At 39.1% G+C, this 16,558-nt stretch overlaps 1 protein-coding gene across 2 annotated transcripts in view; it reads right to left on the bottom strand.

Moving 5' to 3' along the window:
* The window catches only part of slc6a1b (solute carrier family 6 member 1b), a 38,142-nt gene that overhangs the window by 13,681 nt on the left and 7,903 nt on the right, over positions 1 to 16,558 (bottom strand). The window contains exons 10-13 of one of the 2 annotated variants that reach the window (XM_043707931.1): positions 14,546 to 14,658; positions 11,195 to 11,326; positions 7,988 to 8,090; positions 5,590 to 6,074 (exon numbers count right to left, since the gene is read on the bottom strand). In XM_043707931.1, coding sequence (XP_043563866.1) covers positions 5,959 to 6,074; positions 7,988 to 8,090; positions 11,195 to 11,326; positions 14,546 to 14,658 — 464 coding nt within the window. In that variant the 3' untranslated portion in view covers positions 5,590 to 5,958. Of the gene's footprint in view, positions 1 to 5,589; positions 6,075 to 7,987; positions 8,091 to 11,194; positions 11,327 to 14,545; positions 14,659 to 16,558 lie in introns of those variants that run through there. The other variant, XM_043707930.1, reaches the window with a different exon arrangement.

Below are 16,558 nucleotides of genomic sequence, written 5' to 3'. Positions count from 1 at the left end.
TTGCTGAGGTGAGATCAGCATATCAAGAAGATATGCTGATCTTGTGGGCGGCACGGTGGCACAGTGGTTAGCACTGGCGCCTCACAGCGCCAGAGACCCGGGTTCAATTCCCGCCTCAGGCGACTGACTGTGTGGAGTTTGCACGTTCTCCCCGTGTCTGCGTGGGTTTCCTCCGGGTGCTCCGGTTTCCTCCCACCATCCAAAGATGTGCAGGGTCAGGTGAATTGGCCATACTATATTGCCTGTAGTGTTAGGTAAGGGGTAAATGTAGGGGTATGGGTGGGTTTCGCTTCGGCGGGTCAGTGTGGACTTGTTGGGCCGAAGGGCCTGTTTCCACACTGTAATCTAATCTAATCTAATATCAGAAATTGTTGTAAATCTAAGGATATTATCAAATATGATTCAAGTTATGAAGTTGAAGAACAATTAGCATTTGTTGTAAAATCCTTTGGGATATACTTTAGGGTCAGATTGTTTCTTTCTGCTGCATGTTGGTGTTAATAGAATGCAGGGCTGAGATTCAATTCCATTGAGAAAAGGGCACATATGAATGAAGAGGCATTTTATTGGGCCAAAAGTTTGAAAGCGAATCGGCCAACATTTAATTTCACTTTTATCTTCTTGGTCATGCACCTACATCTTTGGAAAGAGTGGAACCGATGAATAAAAGCTGAAAGATATGGGAGACCTTCCCAGCCCTTGAGCAGCATGGACCTGGCAGCAGAATTGTACTCCAGCACATTCTTCAATCTCATGGGCCCAGTATTTTTCCACTCAACCACTACCATCAAGCCAGGGATCAACCCTGGTTCAATGGAGAGTACAGGAGGGCATGCCAGGAGTAGCACCAGGCATGTCTAAAAATGAGGTGTCAACTTGCTGAAGCCACCAAATTGGGCTACTTGCATGCCAAACAGCACAAGCAGCAAATGGTAGACAGAGCTAAGCAATCCCACAACCAACGGTTCAGATCTAAACTCTATAGTCCTATCAGTAGTGAATGGTGGTGGACAATTAAATAACTCAGTGGAGGAGGAGATTCCACAAATATCCCCATCTTCAACACACTATTGTGAAAAAGATAAGGCTGCAATATTCACAGCAATCTTCAACCAGAAGTGCCATATGTTCCATCTCAGCCTCCTCCAGTGGCCCTCCAGCATCACAGATACCAGTCTTCAACGATTTTGATTCATTTTATATGATATCAAGAAATAGTTGGAGGCACTAGATACTGCAAAGGTAATGGGCCCTGACATCATTTGGCAATAGTACTGAAGACTTATGCTTTCCAGAACTTGCTGCTCCACTAGTCAAGCTCTTCCAGTACAGTTACAACACTGGCACCTACCCAGCAATGTGGAAAATTGCCCATGTATGTCTTGTACACAAAAAAAGCAGGACAAATTTAACCCAACCAATTACCACCCCATCAGTCTACTCTTGATCATCAGGAGAGTGATTGAAGATGTCATCAACAATGCTATCAAGCAGCATCTGTTCAGCAATAAACCCTTCAGTGATGCTCAGTTTGTGTTCTGCCACGATCACTCAGCTCCTAACTTCATTACAGCCTTGGTTCAAACATGGACAAAAGACCTGAATTCCAGAAGTGAGATGTGAGTAATAGCCCTTGACACCAAGGCCGTATTTAACTGAGTGTAGCATCATGGAGCCCTAGCAAAACTGGAGTCAATGGGTATCAGGAGGCAAACTCTCCTCTGGTTGGAGTCGTATCTGGCACATAGGAAGATGGTTGTGGTCAGTAATTTCAGCTCCAGAGCATCTCTGCAGGAGTTCCTCAGTATAGTGTCCTAGGCCCTTCAGCTTCTTCATCAATAACCTTCCCTCCATCATAAGGTCAGTAGTAGGAATGTTCATTGATGATTGCTCAGTGTTCAGCAGTAATCGTGACTCCTCAAATACTGAAGGAGTCCATGTTCATATGCAACAAGATCTGGAAAATATCTAGACTTAGGCTGACAAGTGACAAGTAATATCAATGCCAAACAAATGCCAGTCAATGACTATCGCCAATAAGTGACAATCTAACCACTGCCCCTTGCCCTCACTGAATCCCCCACTATCAATGTCTTTGGAGTTACCATTGACCAAACACTTAACTGGATTTGCCACATAAACATAGTGGCTACAAGAGCATGTCAGAAACTAGGAATATTGTGACTTAACTCTCCAGAGCCTATCCATCATCTACAAGGAATTAGTAAGGAATAGTCCCCAGCTGCCTAGATGGAGGCAGCTCCAATAACACTCAAGAACCTTCACACCATCCAGGACAAAGTAGCCCATCTGATTTACACACATTCACAAACTTAGATTAGATTAGATTACTTACAGTGAGGAAATAGGCCATTTGGCCCAACAAGTCTTCCGAAGAGTACCCCACCCAGACCCATTCCCCTACATTTACCCCTTCACCTAACACCATGGGCGTTTTAGCATCGCCAATTCACCTGACCTGCGCATCTTTGGATTGTGGGAGAAAACCTGAGCACCCGAAGGAAACCCACACAGACAAAGGGAGAATGTGCAAACTCCACACAGACAAGCGTCTGAGGTGAGAACTGAACTCAGGTCCCTGGCACTGTGAGGCAACCACTGAGCCATCATACCACCCTAACTTCTACTCCTTCCATCATCAACGCTCAGTAACAACAGTGTTTACTTTCTCCAAGATGCTTTACAGAAATTCACAGAAGATTTTTAGACATTCCAACCCACGAGCACTTCCATAAAGTAAGATGGGACAGCAGATAAATGGGAACGCCACCACCTGCAAAGTCCCCTCCAAGCCACTCACTATCCTGACTTGAAAATATATTGCTGTTCCTTCACTGTCGCTGGGTCAAAATCAAGGAATTCCTCCCTAATGAACTGTGTGTCAACCCACAGCAGGTGGACTGCAGTGGTTCAAGAGAGCAGCTCACCACCACTTCTCAAGGGCAGCTAGGGATGGGCAATAAATGCTAGGCAAAAGTGAGGATTGCAGATGTTGGAGATCAGGGTCTAGATTAGTGTGGTGCTGGAAAAGCACAGCAGGTCAGGCAGCATCCGAGGAGCTGGAAAATTGATGTTTCGGGCAAAAGCTCTTCATCAGGAATAAATGCTGACCAGCCAGCAACACATGTAGGCCATAGGTAAATTAAAAAAAAAACATTTGGGGGAAATGTGGCAAGAATCAAAGATTAGATCCCTGACGTTGAGAAAATAATGTCTGATCTGCCCAATCAGGTTCCAATGGTTTGGTCTAATCTCACTGGTAATTACTGAGGACCCTATTTCATTGCATTTGCATTTCAATATTAGCTAATTTTGCCTCGTTGATTTGCAGTACAAGGTTCTCACATGAACCTAGATGATGCTAATTCCTGATTTAAAATTCTGAATGCTACCTGGAGCCTGGAGCCTGGACTGGGGTGAAAGAAAGGACCTGGCGGTGGCGGGGGGGGGAGAATAGACAGGGCTAGGGAAATGATTAAGCCCACAAGTCACAACAGACATAGTCTGATCTCTGTCCCACATGCTCGATCTCTCTCTCTCTGTCAATGTCTTCCCCCGCCGAATCTTTAGAGACGAAAACAATTAAAATCTTATATTTAAAAAATTATAACTAAAGTTCTAACCAAAAAGGTTGAAGACATGTCTCTGAAGGCAAAGACGTACATGCAGACACTTTTCAACAAATCTCAGTCTTCAGCACATGTGCAAGCACCTCCCTTGAGTATACTGCACATGCTCCATGGCGTTAGCAAATGCAGCCTCATTACACTCAAAGTCCATGGATCTGTGTTTTACCATTTTAGAGATTGGATAATCCTGCAAGCCTTGACCAGTCCAGGGTTTACAGGTAAGGTTGCCAGGGAGCTGTAACTAAAACAGTCAGAGCTCTGGACAATCCTCAGTTGGCGCTGTCCTCACAGGTCAGTTAGAGGGTTGGGCTATGGTCTGTCCTGGGGATTTGGATAGTAGACATCAAGGTGGATTATCAAAAGGCATGCTGTGCTGGGGAAAATGGGTAACTCAAGTTTGGAGATTGGAGCAATTATGCTGGGATGCAGAAGGTGTAATGACTATGAGGGAAGAGCTCCAAGATGGGATCTGTCAGAGTATGGAGTATATGGGGTACAGCATGAGGGAAGATTTTCACAAGTTACTGTCACTGTGGTGTCAATGAGGGAGTAATAGATTGCAGTATTGAGCTCGGGAATATGGGGATATTGATAATTAAATAAAATGGCTGGCTGGAAACAGGGGATGCCTCACAGCAGATGGGGATGGAAGAGACAGCTATACATAAGGTTAGGTGAAAGGTTAGGCAGAGCCTGGAACTTATTCTCACGAGTGCAACCTGAACACCATTTCAACTTCAACCAAATCTGAATGATGGAATAAGGATGAAAAATGGCTGCCAGCACACTCACATTTGGGGGAGGGTTGTTTGTTTTGTTAGATGGTGTGTTCCTTTGGATGATGATCGGCCCTTCAAAGGTTATTGCATCAACCAGGCTTCCATAAAGCTAATTAGAAATCTGCCATTAAAATTGCTCTGCATGTGGGGCTCATGCATTGACAACCTTGCTGTCATTTCCTTCACATTACCTAAATTCAGTGCAGATGCAGGCAAAGCATGCCCTGGGGCACCATTACAGAATGCTGTCATCTGCTGGAGCAGCATTTGTGCTTTGAAGGTTTGGGAGACTATCTCATCCCAGATCTGCACCAGGTATCCTGGCAGCTGCCATGATGCCAATATTCTTGATATCATTCAAATCCCTGACACATGTGAAGGGCTAAATGCCATATAAGGATGTCCACAGGGATTCAAGGATTACCTTCTCCAAACATAACTGATGGTGCTTTTATGGAATCGGTTGGCCAAGACGGAGCACAGATCCCAGTGCAGCCCCATTTTCCATTAGGCCCATCATGGATACAGCTACTCAAGGAGATTCTGATGCTTGGATTAATCTGGAGGGACCTAAAATTCACTTGAATGAGCTTAGCATGCTGTGCTCTGAACAATTAGGGCATGCAATCAGAAGATACGAGAAGCTGGCAGTGCTGCAGTGGTCTTCCAAGTTATAAGATCAGGAGGTTATTTGTGAAGGACATTACTTTCATGTGATACAGCAATGCAGCATCAGGTGCATCAAGCTAAACTTAATTAATACCCACTTCCAAAAGATCTGATTTGGGTGAAGGCATTTGTTACATGTGGATTTTTTTGTTGCAAGGGCATCAGATTCTATTTATGCACAAAAGCAAATGAAGTTTCTCTGTTTGTTCTTTCTTCATCTTCCCTATTGTGCAATAAAAGTTACCTTTATTGACTTTTTGAATGCATTACAGCATTGGCCGCTCTCACATTCGAGAATGACAATATTATCTGTTCTGATGGGATGTATGAAGGGTCTGCTTTATTCTGAATTACCTTGTCTTACAGCTAAAATTACAGTTGATCAGACCATACTGCTTTAATGTGAATATATATTCACAGACACAAGATTCCATTTACAGTGCAATGCTAGCTATGTGTAGTCAGAAAGTTTTGTTTTTCCTTAAACTCCCCACTACATCCAGGGGCAATTGGTTGAAAGGTATCTGCTCTGTACTGGAGCCTGTTGGACTGGAAGACTTGGCCATATGACCCCAGTGGTGTTTTAGCTACAGAGCACAGAAGTGCTGAGAGTGCTCTGCTCAGATGCAGGCTCACTCTCCTCAGCTGTAAAATTCACAGGGTTGGGGAATACCATTTGGAGGTAAATGAGTTGGTACATTTGTATTGTCTTTCGAGGTGCTTCTCATGGTGAGGGTAGGGGAAGTGCAGGGAGCTATGTGTGGTCACTGCTCTGTGTGAGTACCTACTGACACCATGCTGACTCTTTGAGAGGAAGAGCTACCTGCAAGAAGGTTGAGGTCCCTTGTCCCCCTGTTGGCTTACTGCTGATGCTGAGCACCAATGACTGAAGCGATAGAGTGCAGGTCTGTTTGCATTTCCAGCAGCCACTGGGCATTCTGCTGGGCCTGGTTTTCCAATGCAGCTGCCAACGTCTCTGTGGAGACAGACAAGTGCATGCACGCTCGAACCAGCATTGTTCTGATAATGTCAATGAACTCCTCTAAACTTTGATCCAGTTTACCAAGTCTCTCTTTCAAACATTTATGCTGATCCTGTTACTGTCTATGCATTTTATGAAGCTATTAATCTTCTGCCTATGGCTGATAAGGTGCCTGGTCTCCGGCAGCCCTCTGAGTGCCAGAGGTCTGGGGCATTTCTTCCTCAAATACCTGCAGAGATACATTAGTGTGCCATTCACCAGATTGTGAATACATGAATTGAAGGCAGAGATGTAAAATCAGTAAAACAGCCCTGGGTCAAGCTTTTAAGATAAGCCAAGATATGGAACAATACTACATCATAGTTTGACCAAAGTATAAAATGTTGATTGACTGAGGAATGTTACCATTTATAATGGTAGCAAGATAGCAGATAAAAAGCACAAGATTAATGAAGTTAAATTGCCAGGCCAACAATTGTACAGTTCAGCGTATTTTGTAGTCTATCAATCCAAGTTAAATCTGTTGGTCTGAGATTTTTGATTAGTTACAGAATGTTCTTTCTTAATTACTCAGGTTTTTACCATTAGTTTTGATCTGCGTTTAGAGGATTGTGGATTGTGGATAATGCAAATTGTCCATATTCTTAAACAGGGAAAATCTTGAAAATACTCTTGCAGGACAATAGGCTATAATATCAATGAGTTCACCTTTCAGTGAAAATTCAGATTGCCAGGAGTCAGTCAGTAATCAATGTTTTGTTTTACATAACCTTTAAAATATCTGACATGTTGATTTTTTTTTTCTAGTTGTCTGACATTGATAGTCTGTATTGGCATCAAGTTCATAGAGGTTATTTATGGCACCAATAGCAATGTATTGATCTGTTGATTTGTTTTAATAAATTGCGGTCAAACAACAGTTCTATTTCTAAGCCAAAAAGCATCATTGCCATGTTCCTGAAGAGAAGTCTGTTATACAGTGTTTAGAAATTTTATTCCTATCCAAATGAAAATCCTCATGTTGACAATTTTTTCCATTTTGTACCCTTTAACAAACCTGTTTATGCAAAAAATGAATGAAGTTATTGACACATGGCTCATACATGCTAAAATGGACAAGGCCAACTGTCAACTGTTAGTTAGACCAGAGATATGCAAAATTGTAGCTTTCCTGTCAATTTTTGAATTCCATTCCAAATTGATGTAATGATTGCTAATTTGGATCTCAAGTGAACGAGCAAGCATTTGTGTTAATAATTTAGGTGTAGGTTACTTTGCATACTGAGCATATAAACAAGTATGTTTGAAAAAGATGAGTAAAATGTTTCAGAAAACAGACTTAATTGAATTTTTCTGCTAAAGGTTTGAAATTATTATAATCTAAGGGATTCCATAACTCTTCAAACAAATACAATTTCTTTGGAACACAACTTCTACATTGTTTCACCTAAGTAATGGAACTGTTGTAAAATTATGTAAAAATAGTACACTTTGGGATTAAAGTCTAGGATTTTCTGACTAAATTTAACTAAATTGTACATATTCCATGTAATTCTTGCAAAACAAAGTCAGGAACCTGAATATTTAATATGTGGTTGGATGTTACTATTGATTTTGCATTGAAACAAACCCAATTACCTAGCTCAATTTTGATTCCCAAATTGTTTTAATAACCTTTTTCAGAGTATATTTGAGCAAGATCTTCAATAATGTGACCCAATATCAAGCTAGCTGGTATCAAACTTTTTCCCCATTTTGCCTTTCAAGCTGCGATGCCTGGTGAAACAAATGATTGTGAATTCACGATCACAAAAAGAAAAAATGCTGGTATCTTTCAGCTCAGCTCAAATACTTTCAGCACAATGGTTCACAGTATGAAAGCATATTTAAAAAATCATAATTCTTACCATAGCACCAGGAAATTGAGATGGTTTCAAAGAAAACAAGAAAGAGCAAAGACATTCCACTAGCAGAGTAGTAGTCAAAAAGCTTAAAGACATACAGGCCACCCTAGAGGGGAAAAAAATACATTGGTTATATAACTTTAATGTTTAAGTCCTTATGATACTTCAGCATCTCTTTGTTCTGCACAGATGTTGTGGATTATATCTGGCATTCTAATTATATCATTTTATTGACCTTAAATATAAATGGTGGATTAACTATCCGAGCAATAGGTGTTTCATGGATAATTCTGATCAAAATAAACCTATAACATATGCAAAACTTTACAACACACAAATAACATTGCCATATTATATTTTGTACAATATATCTGATACATTTTAAAGATGTTTTGACGAAGTTTAGATATTTACCTCTGTGGTTGCATACATATTCTGCAGATGCCTCTCCAGTATTTAAGCATAGACACTTATTAACTCTATATGCTAACAATGATTAATAGTCACCAGTAATCTGATTGTTTACCTGTACAGTTTTCTATGGGACAAGCCCATATTATTTTCAAACATTTTAATTTCTAAGTTAAGCAATTATGTACAGTCTTAATAATAAGTTACTCATTGAAAATGCTGTATAATAGATTTGCCAAGTCAGTTGTGACTAATTATGCATACTTCTACAAATAGTTGCCATATAATAATATGACAATTCTATACTAAATATATATTATATTATAATCAAAGTAACTCAATTCAAACATCAATAATAGCCTGTTTGTCCTAAATGTAAGAAATCAAACATACTATTTTCTTGATGAAATTTAGTTTAGGCATTCAAAAATCAATTTTCTAAAAGTTTTTTGCTACAATTAGAATCATAAATCAGTGTTTGGAAATAGTTAAATTGGAGTTAGAAAGAGAACAAACGAGGTACATTACAATGAGCAAAAATGAGGAAACGGATTTCCTGTCATAAGTTCTGATCTATGTGATGAATCTCAGGTTATATTACAAATTGGAGTACCATGGAATATTAGGGAAATTACATAAAGTTTTAAAATAAAGGTGCAAATAATAATGTTGTTCAAGAAGAGCAACCTGAATGAGAACATTTCAAAATTAAAAGAGAATCAAAGTGAATAAAGCCATGAAAAGACAAACAGAGCACTTGATTTTATATCCAGAGGCACATAATCCAAAAGCAAACAAGTCATGTTAAGTTAGCGTTTATTGATGAGACCCATTTGGAGTACTGGGTAGAATTTTAGCCACCATTGTAGGAAGGACTTAAAAGATATTGAAGAAATTCAAGGTTATTTTATTAGGGGTGCTTGTTAGAGATATGAATAAATCTTAAGAATTTGGGGCTTTTCACAATACTTAGAAGGTTGAGGGACCTGAGCAGGATGTTCAAAAATGTTAAGAGCTATAATACAGTAAATCTTAGTAACTGTTTCCATTGATCAGTGTATGGAAACAATGTGGGATAGACCATTTATGTTCTGTACATTCGAAAATGAAGCCTATAGTTTCAAAATCTGGCTTATGCTTTTGAATACTTTATGTACAGATTTTTTTTAATGTGAGATGTTGCTTAAAGCTTTCACTACACTACCTTTGGTTCTGAAATCTGAACACCATATCAAATTTTCAAATATTATAACTAAATAATGTATCTATATTGTCCAAGTCTGAACGCTAGCCTCAGAAGAAGAAATGCTATTCCATAAATACAGTGTGACTACATCTGTATAAATGGTAGTGTTAATAACTGACTAGCTAAATACAGCCAATTTATGTGGTCTCAACTTATACCCATTAAGGATGGATTGAGAAAACATAAACACATTTTGTTTGACATCCTCAGGGGAAGGAAACTCTCATTGCTCATTCTGAACCAGGTAAAAGACAGTCTAATAATTCTCTAAACAATCCAGTTGCACATTTAAAATTAACCTAAATCTAAATTAACAAAAGTAACATTTATTAATCTTGACAATTAATTAATCTTTTATTAACATCACAATATTTAAATAAATGGCAATGACCATCTTATGATGTTTTTAATTTATATTATTACTGGGTAATTTCATGGGTTGTGTCTCAGCTCTTCACTTTATAGTAGTTAGAAATTTTTGAGACCCCTTGTACATTTACAGACAGAAAAATTGCAGCAAGTCTCCCTGCTGTTTTGCAGGTCAATGGAACAGAACTCTAAGAATGTTATGCTATTTGATTAATTCATCAAGTGAAACTATTACTGTAGAAAGAGTAAAGTAGTATAGATTTGACAAAACAATTAGATCTACTTTCAGGATTTGTTATATTTCTATATTGTTTAAATTTGAAATGATCCATGCAAGACTTGCGGCAATATTGTTCATTGGAAATAACATGATATACTATTTTATAATGATACCAGGTAAAGTATTGCTACACTTAACCGGAACTGCCTCTTTAAAGTTGAACTGTAGTCACTAAGAGACATTGATTCAGTTAGAGATTAATTCTTATTTGTGAGGGAGGTGTGAAGATTGTCCTGATATTCATGGGTTGCTGGTAGCATGCTAGAGTGTTTTAATGGGGTTTGAAGTTCCATTAATTATACTGCTTCATTGCAATACAAAGGATACAATTGTATGGTGCATACTCTATTTATCCATCAAATTTTCAGGTGGAGTCTTGCATATTTAATAGGAATCCAACTTTAAAGTAAAATTGACAGGAGTGGGCACTCATGGTCAAGTCAAAGGTATTCACAGAATATTAGTTTTAACTAACCCATGGTACACTTCCATGGCAGGTGGGATTTGAACCCAGACTTTTGACCTAGATATAGGAGCACTATCACTACAACACAAGAACCCCTTGGCTTCTACTAAGATTTTACCATCACCATATGGAGTACAGCAACAAACAAGGACACACAACCCAGTTACATTTTTAAGCTGCTATCCTATTTTCATTGAATGGTTGAAATTAAAATTCACTCTATGATATAGAATAGACCAGAAATCTGTGAAAAATATAAATTTCATACATGAATGTTGCAGACTTGCTTTTTTTTTTCAATTTCAGCTGAGCCACCACCGTAGTTGAAATCCACAGCAGCAAACACCATTACACTATTTGCTGTTCTTTCAGATGAAAATGATCTATACATAAAAATTTCATGTTTAAAGCCATTTCATTGAAATTATTGTAATTTACCTGGGTAATGTTGGAGAGTCCTATCAAATATGAAATAATACAGACCACCGCAATGAAAATCTCTCTTCTTCCACGTAACAATTTGGGAAACTCATCCACCAAAGCAGTTATAAAGCCTTCCACGGTGCAAAACTGAAAATGAATGAGTATTAGTGCTTCTTAATTAATTAATTTTGCTGTTAGACAGATTAAGCCCTTGTTTGGAATCAGCAGTAGCCTAGATATAAATGCAAAATGTATTAACAAATATAAAATGAAAGACACCAACTTGGGTGTTCCTCTGTTATTAAGTCATTAATCATCATAGCTTCCTGACAACATTTTTTTGGCAATTAATTAGTAATCTAAAGGGAGTGCATTTTAGAAAGGGCAGAGTTCTGTCTAGATAGGATAATAAACAAAACTTTCTGGGGAAATATTTTCTTAGTCTCACCCAATGTCTCCCTTTAGTTTCCCGAATGTTTCATTCTCATTTTTATTTACAATTTATTTTTTGCTTCCATTGAGTTGCAGTGTGTTCTCCAAATAGGCTTGTGACCTTTAAACTTATTCTACCTTTAAAGTACATTTTCTTCTTGTTTAATTTTTGCCATCTTCTACATATCTTGATGACTACCCATGGTGACTCAGTGGTTAGCACTGCTGCCTGATAGCACCAGGAACCCAGGTTTGATTCCACCCTTAGGTGACCATCTGTGTGGAGTTTGCACAATCTCCCCATGTCTGCATGGATTTCCTTCATGTGCTTCTTTTCACAGTCTAAAAATGTGCAGGTTAGGTGGATTGACTATGCTAAATTGCCCATAGTGTCCAGGAATATGTAGGTTAGATGGATTAGCCATGGGAAATACAGGATTACAGGGGTATGATTGGGGGTCAGCCTGGATAGGAAGCTCTTCAAAGGTTCGGTGTGGACATGATGGGCTGATTTCCCTGCTTCCACACCGTAGGGATTCTATGATTCTACCTCTAACAACACCCTCCAAGCAAAACTGGGCAAATCTGCAGGTCGGCCACACAGCAGTTTTACAACAAGTGTGGAGAAAAGTACTGAAAAATAGGCTTATGTACTATAGGAAAATGAATTCCCTACTGTTATTTTCTGTCAGTCTATGAATTTTATAATTGGAAATGTTATCTGGGAATGATATTTGAGCTTTGACGATGAAAGGCGATTAACACAAACTCGAGATGGATTTGCTCCTCAGGTTCCTGGAAAAGAATCTCATCTTCACTCAACTTCTTCTGCTAGCACACCTGACTTTGGCAACTCATTGCATGAAAAGTGGCATATGTAAATTTCCATCTAACTCCTCCATTATGCACTGGGCATGCTGGTATACCAACCTACAGCTGAAAAATCAAAGTACAAGGTTCAGCGAGAACAATATCGAACTGTCTTGCTAGAACAATGTGAAAAGGAAAAAAACTCAGCTTGAATTTTTTTTTTAATGTTTATTGTTCATTTATAAATAAATTCATTGATATGAAAATATAGAGACAAAACAGTTTTATTGTCTGCTTTGTAGCTGAATGTCTTGTGTGCTTTTCTACATGAATGCTGGCAAATGTTAAAAAAAACTGCCTGTCTCAATCACTCTTGCTATTAAATGTTGACCACACTGCTGCATTTGCCATCTGCAAAGCCTGTCTCTTCTTACTTCAAATGGAATCTTCCCAACCAAGGGACCGAGCATGAATTTATTTAGACTATTTTTGAAGCACAGTTTTCAGTGGAAACTTGAATTGAGAACGGAACAATTCTTCACATTGGCATATTTAGACAGACCAGCTTGGACCAATGTTGACACACAAAACATGGATTTTGCTAAGAAATGCAATTTTTATTACAGCTCTTCATTCTAGAGATTGTAGCAAGAGCACAGCCAGGGGCTAATCAGTAATGTTACCCTTAGCAACAGGAGGCTGTTCAGTGCTGATGTGTGGCTGAAGCAAAGCTAGGACATGTTTGTACCTGTCAGATCCAATCAGTAAAGGCATTCTTGGTGTTTATCCCCCTAAATCACACAGAATATTTCAAGCAAATTGTAGAATGCATCTGTGACTCAACCAAGCAGCTCTACGTTTTAATTCTGTGTTATAATATTAAATACCTGTATAATCAACCTGATTTTCATTGTGTGTAAAGTGAAGTGCTTTTTATACTGTAAATCTAACAATTCAAATTTGTTCAAGTAACATGCTTTTAAATGTTTAACTGCTTGAACAAATGTTAAATGTTATTAGCAACAGCAGTTCAGAACATCATAGAACATAGAACATTACAGCGCAGTTTGGGCCCTTTGGCCCTGGATGTTGCGCTGACCTGTGAAACCAATCTGAAGCCCATCTAACCTATACTATTCCATTTTCATCCATATGTTTATCCAATGACCATTTAAATGTCCTTAAGGTTGGTGAGTCTACTTCTGTTGCAGGCAGGGTGTCCCTCTACATTGTCTTATATCGATTACCCCTCAATTTAAAGCTATGTCCCCTCATGCTAGCCATCACTATTTGAGGAAAATAGCTCTCACTGTCACCCCTATCTAACCCTTTGATTATCTTATGTCTCAATTACGTCACCTCTCAATGTTCTCTCTAACAAAAACAGCCTGAAGTCCCTCAGCATTTCCTTCTTTCCACATCAGGCAACACCCTTGTAAATTTCCCCTGAATGCTTTCCAAAGCTTCTACATCCTTCCTATAATGCGGTGACCACAACTGTACTCCAATATCCAAGTGTGACAACACCAGAGTTTTGTACTGCTGTAACATTACCTCATGGCTCCAAAACTCAATCCCACCACCAATAAAAGTTAACACACCATATGCCTTTTTAATAACCTTATCAACCTAGATGGCAACTTTCAGGGATCTATGCACCTGGACGCCGAGATCTCACTGCTCATCCACACTACCAAGAATCTTACCATTAGCCTAGTACTCTTTATTCCTGTTGCTCCTTCCAAAGTGAATCACTTCACACTTTTTCACATTAAACTCCATTTGCCATCTCTCCGCCCAGCTCTGCAGCATATCTACGTCTCTCTGTAACCTACAACATCCTTTGGCACGATCCACAACTCCACTGACCTTACTGTCATCTGCAAGTTTGTTAACCCATCCTTCTATACCCTCATCCACATCAATTGTGGACATGTATAAAGATTGTTGTTGAGCCAGTTCTACATATTCTTTTTGAAAATGTTAATGAACTGTAACTTTTTTAAGAAAAAGAGCCTGAAGTTTCCCGATTCAAAACTCTATTCAAAAATTAGCAATCAATAATTCTTATCACTGACCCAATAGATACTACAATTCTTAAAAAGGGCTAAAACTGAAACATACCTGGCTGTCAATCCCAAGCATCAGTAACATTGAAAAGAAAAGAATAGACCACAGTGGAGATATGGGTAATTGTGTCACTGCTTCAGGGTATGCTAAAAATGCCAGACCAGGACCTTTGAAAATAAAAGAACATGAAATAATATCTGCCTTACTTTCAACAGCAAACATATCTACATGATAAATATGTTCTAATATAATTTCTGTAAGCTAACATTCACTGTGGGCACACATTATTAAAATGAACTCAATGTTTTAGAAAGAACTAAATGAGAGAAATTGACTGCTCACAGGCCATGCATAGATTCATGATCAAGAATCAACCTATTAAAGTTCATAGGAGAAGGTGAGGACTACAGATGCTGGAGAGTCAAAGTTGAAAAGTGTGACGCTGGAAAAGCACAGTAGATCAGGCAGCATCCGAGGAGCTGGAGAATCAACGTTTCGGGCATAAACCCTTCATCAAGAATGTGGAGGGGGAAGGAGGCTGAGAATAAGTGGAGGAATGGGGCTGGGAAGGAGGTAGCTTGGAAGGCAGGTGAGGGGTAATAGGTCAGTGGGGAGGATGTCCTGGAGTGGTGAGAAGGGAAATGGACAAATAGGACAGGTCAAAAGGGTGGTGCCGAATTGGAGGGCTGCATCTGGGATGGAGTGGGGGGAGAGGAGACTGGAAACTGGTGAAGTCAATTAAAGTTCATGCCAAGAAGAAGAAAGTACTTTTAAACTGCAGAAAAAAAACTATAAAGCTTTACATCCTATATTATCCTCCAGTGGCTTCTTGGCTATTTTCTGTCTGATGTGATATATTTCAAATGATTATTAGGGAATTCACAGGAAACCATGTACGATTACTGATTGGATATTGCACCTCATTGAAGACTTCTTGAAGAAAACCATGACTCTGCATTTCGATTGGTTGCCATTACATCTGAATTCCAAACATTAAGTTACATGTACTAAACACACATTCACCCTGACAGATTTAATACATATTGGTGACCTAGTTGAAATAATAGCAATAACTGAGAAACTATTCGTTTCAGATTTGCAGCCGGAGATCTTTAAATCCTTCCAGGAACATAGGAATAAAACATAATATCTGAAAATTTCAATTGCACCTTTTGTTTTTTTCGCTTGATCTTCTTGCTTGGTCATTAAGGGAGTGTTGTCCTTCATCCAACTTATTTTAAAAATCTGCCAAGTGGTATTTTTAGGTTTAGTCTCATTTACATGACAGCATGAATGCTGCTTGTTGCTCCTCTGGGGTACCTGTCAGTGTTGAATCTCCGCATGCTGTTTGACATGAAGAATTGTGTAGGAATAACGCATTTGGAATATGTACTGCGCTGTGTTAGATTGGTGTTGCGTTTCGGTATAGCGACTTCATTCACTGCGACACCATGGCCTCTATTTTTAAAGTTGGACCTCACATCGGGATTGGCGATAAAGGTTGTACAAGTTAGGTTTTGCCTTCTGAATATCACTGGAGACTTCCAAGTCTTTGAGCCCACATTTGGATAAGGATTAGTGTCCCGGATTATCAGTGCGGTACACTCCGTGTTGATGAAGGTTGAGGAGTATGTGTTCTGAGACGCAGGCAGTTAGATCACCTCCAGCTTTTCCAGATTGACTAAAAGGCCAAATCACTTCACCAATACTTTGTGAAAATGGCCTCCAGCAAATTGTCTTCTGCGTGAGCAATATTAGCTCAGACACTCTATCCTCTTCCGTGGCCCAACGACGATGAAACTCTTTCAGAGTGGATTTGATCCCTTTGGGCTAGTTCACATTTGTTCAGAATGAGCTGCATAAACCGAGACTTGTCCTATTCTTGAGTATTTATAAGATGAGGGATGGAAGAATGTTGAATACAGGCGGGCAATACTATTCCAATATCAGAAGCATATCATTTTATCACCGGATTTCAAAAGCCAGGTCATCCGAAACCGCTTTTCGAGGGCGAGTAATAGGCAAATAAATCATAGCGTCTTGTCTACAACGACAAATATTCATGGA

The sequence above is a fragment of the Chiloscyllium plagiosum genome, chromosome 18 (assembly GCF_004010195.1).
Source record: "Chiloscyllium plagiosum isolate BGI_BamShark_2017 chromosome 18, ASM401019v2, whole genome shotgun sequence".
Lineage (NCBI taxonomy): Eukaryota > Metazoa > Chordata > Chondrichthyes > Orectolobiformes > Hemiscylliidae > Chiloscyllium > Chiloscyllium plagiosum.
The sequence above is the reverse complement of the archived record's forward strand: the minus strand, read 5'-3'. Positions and strand labels throughout refer to the sequence as shown.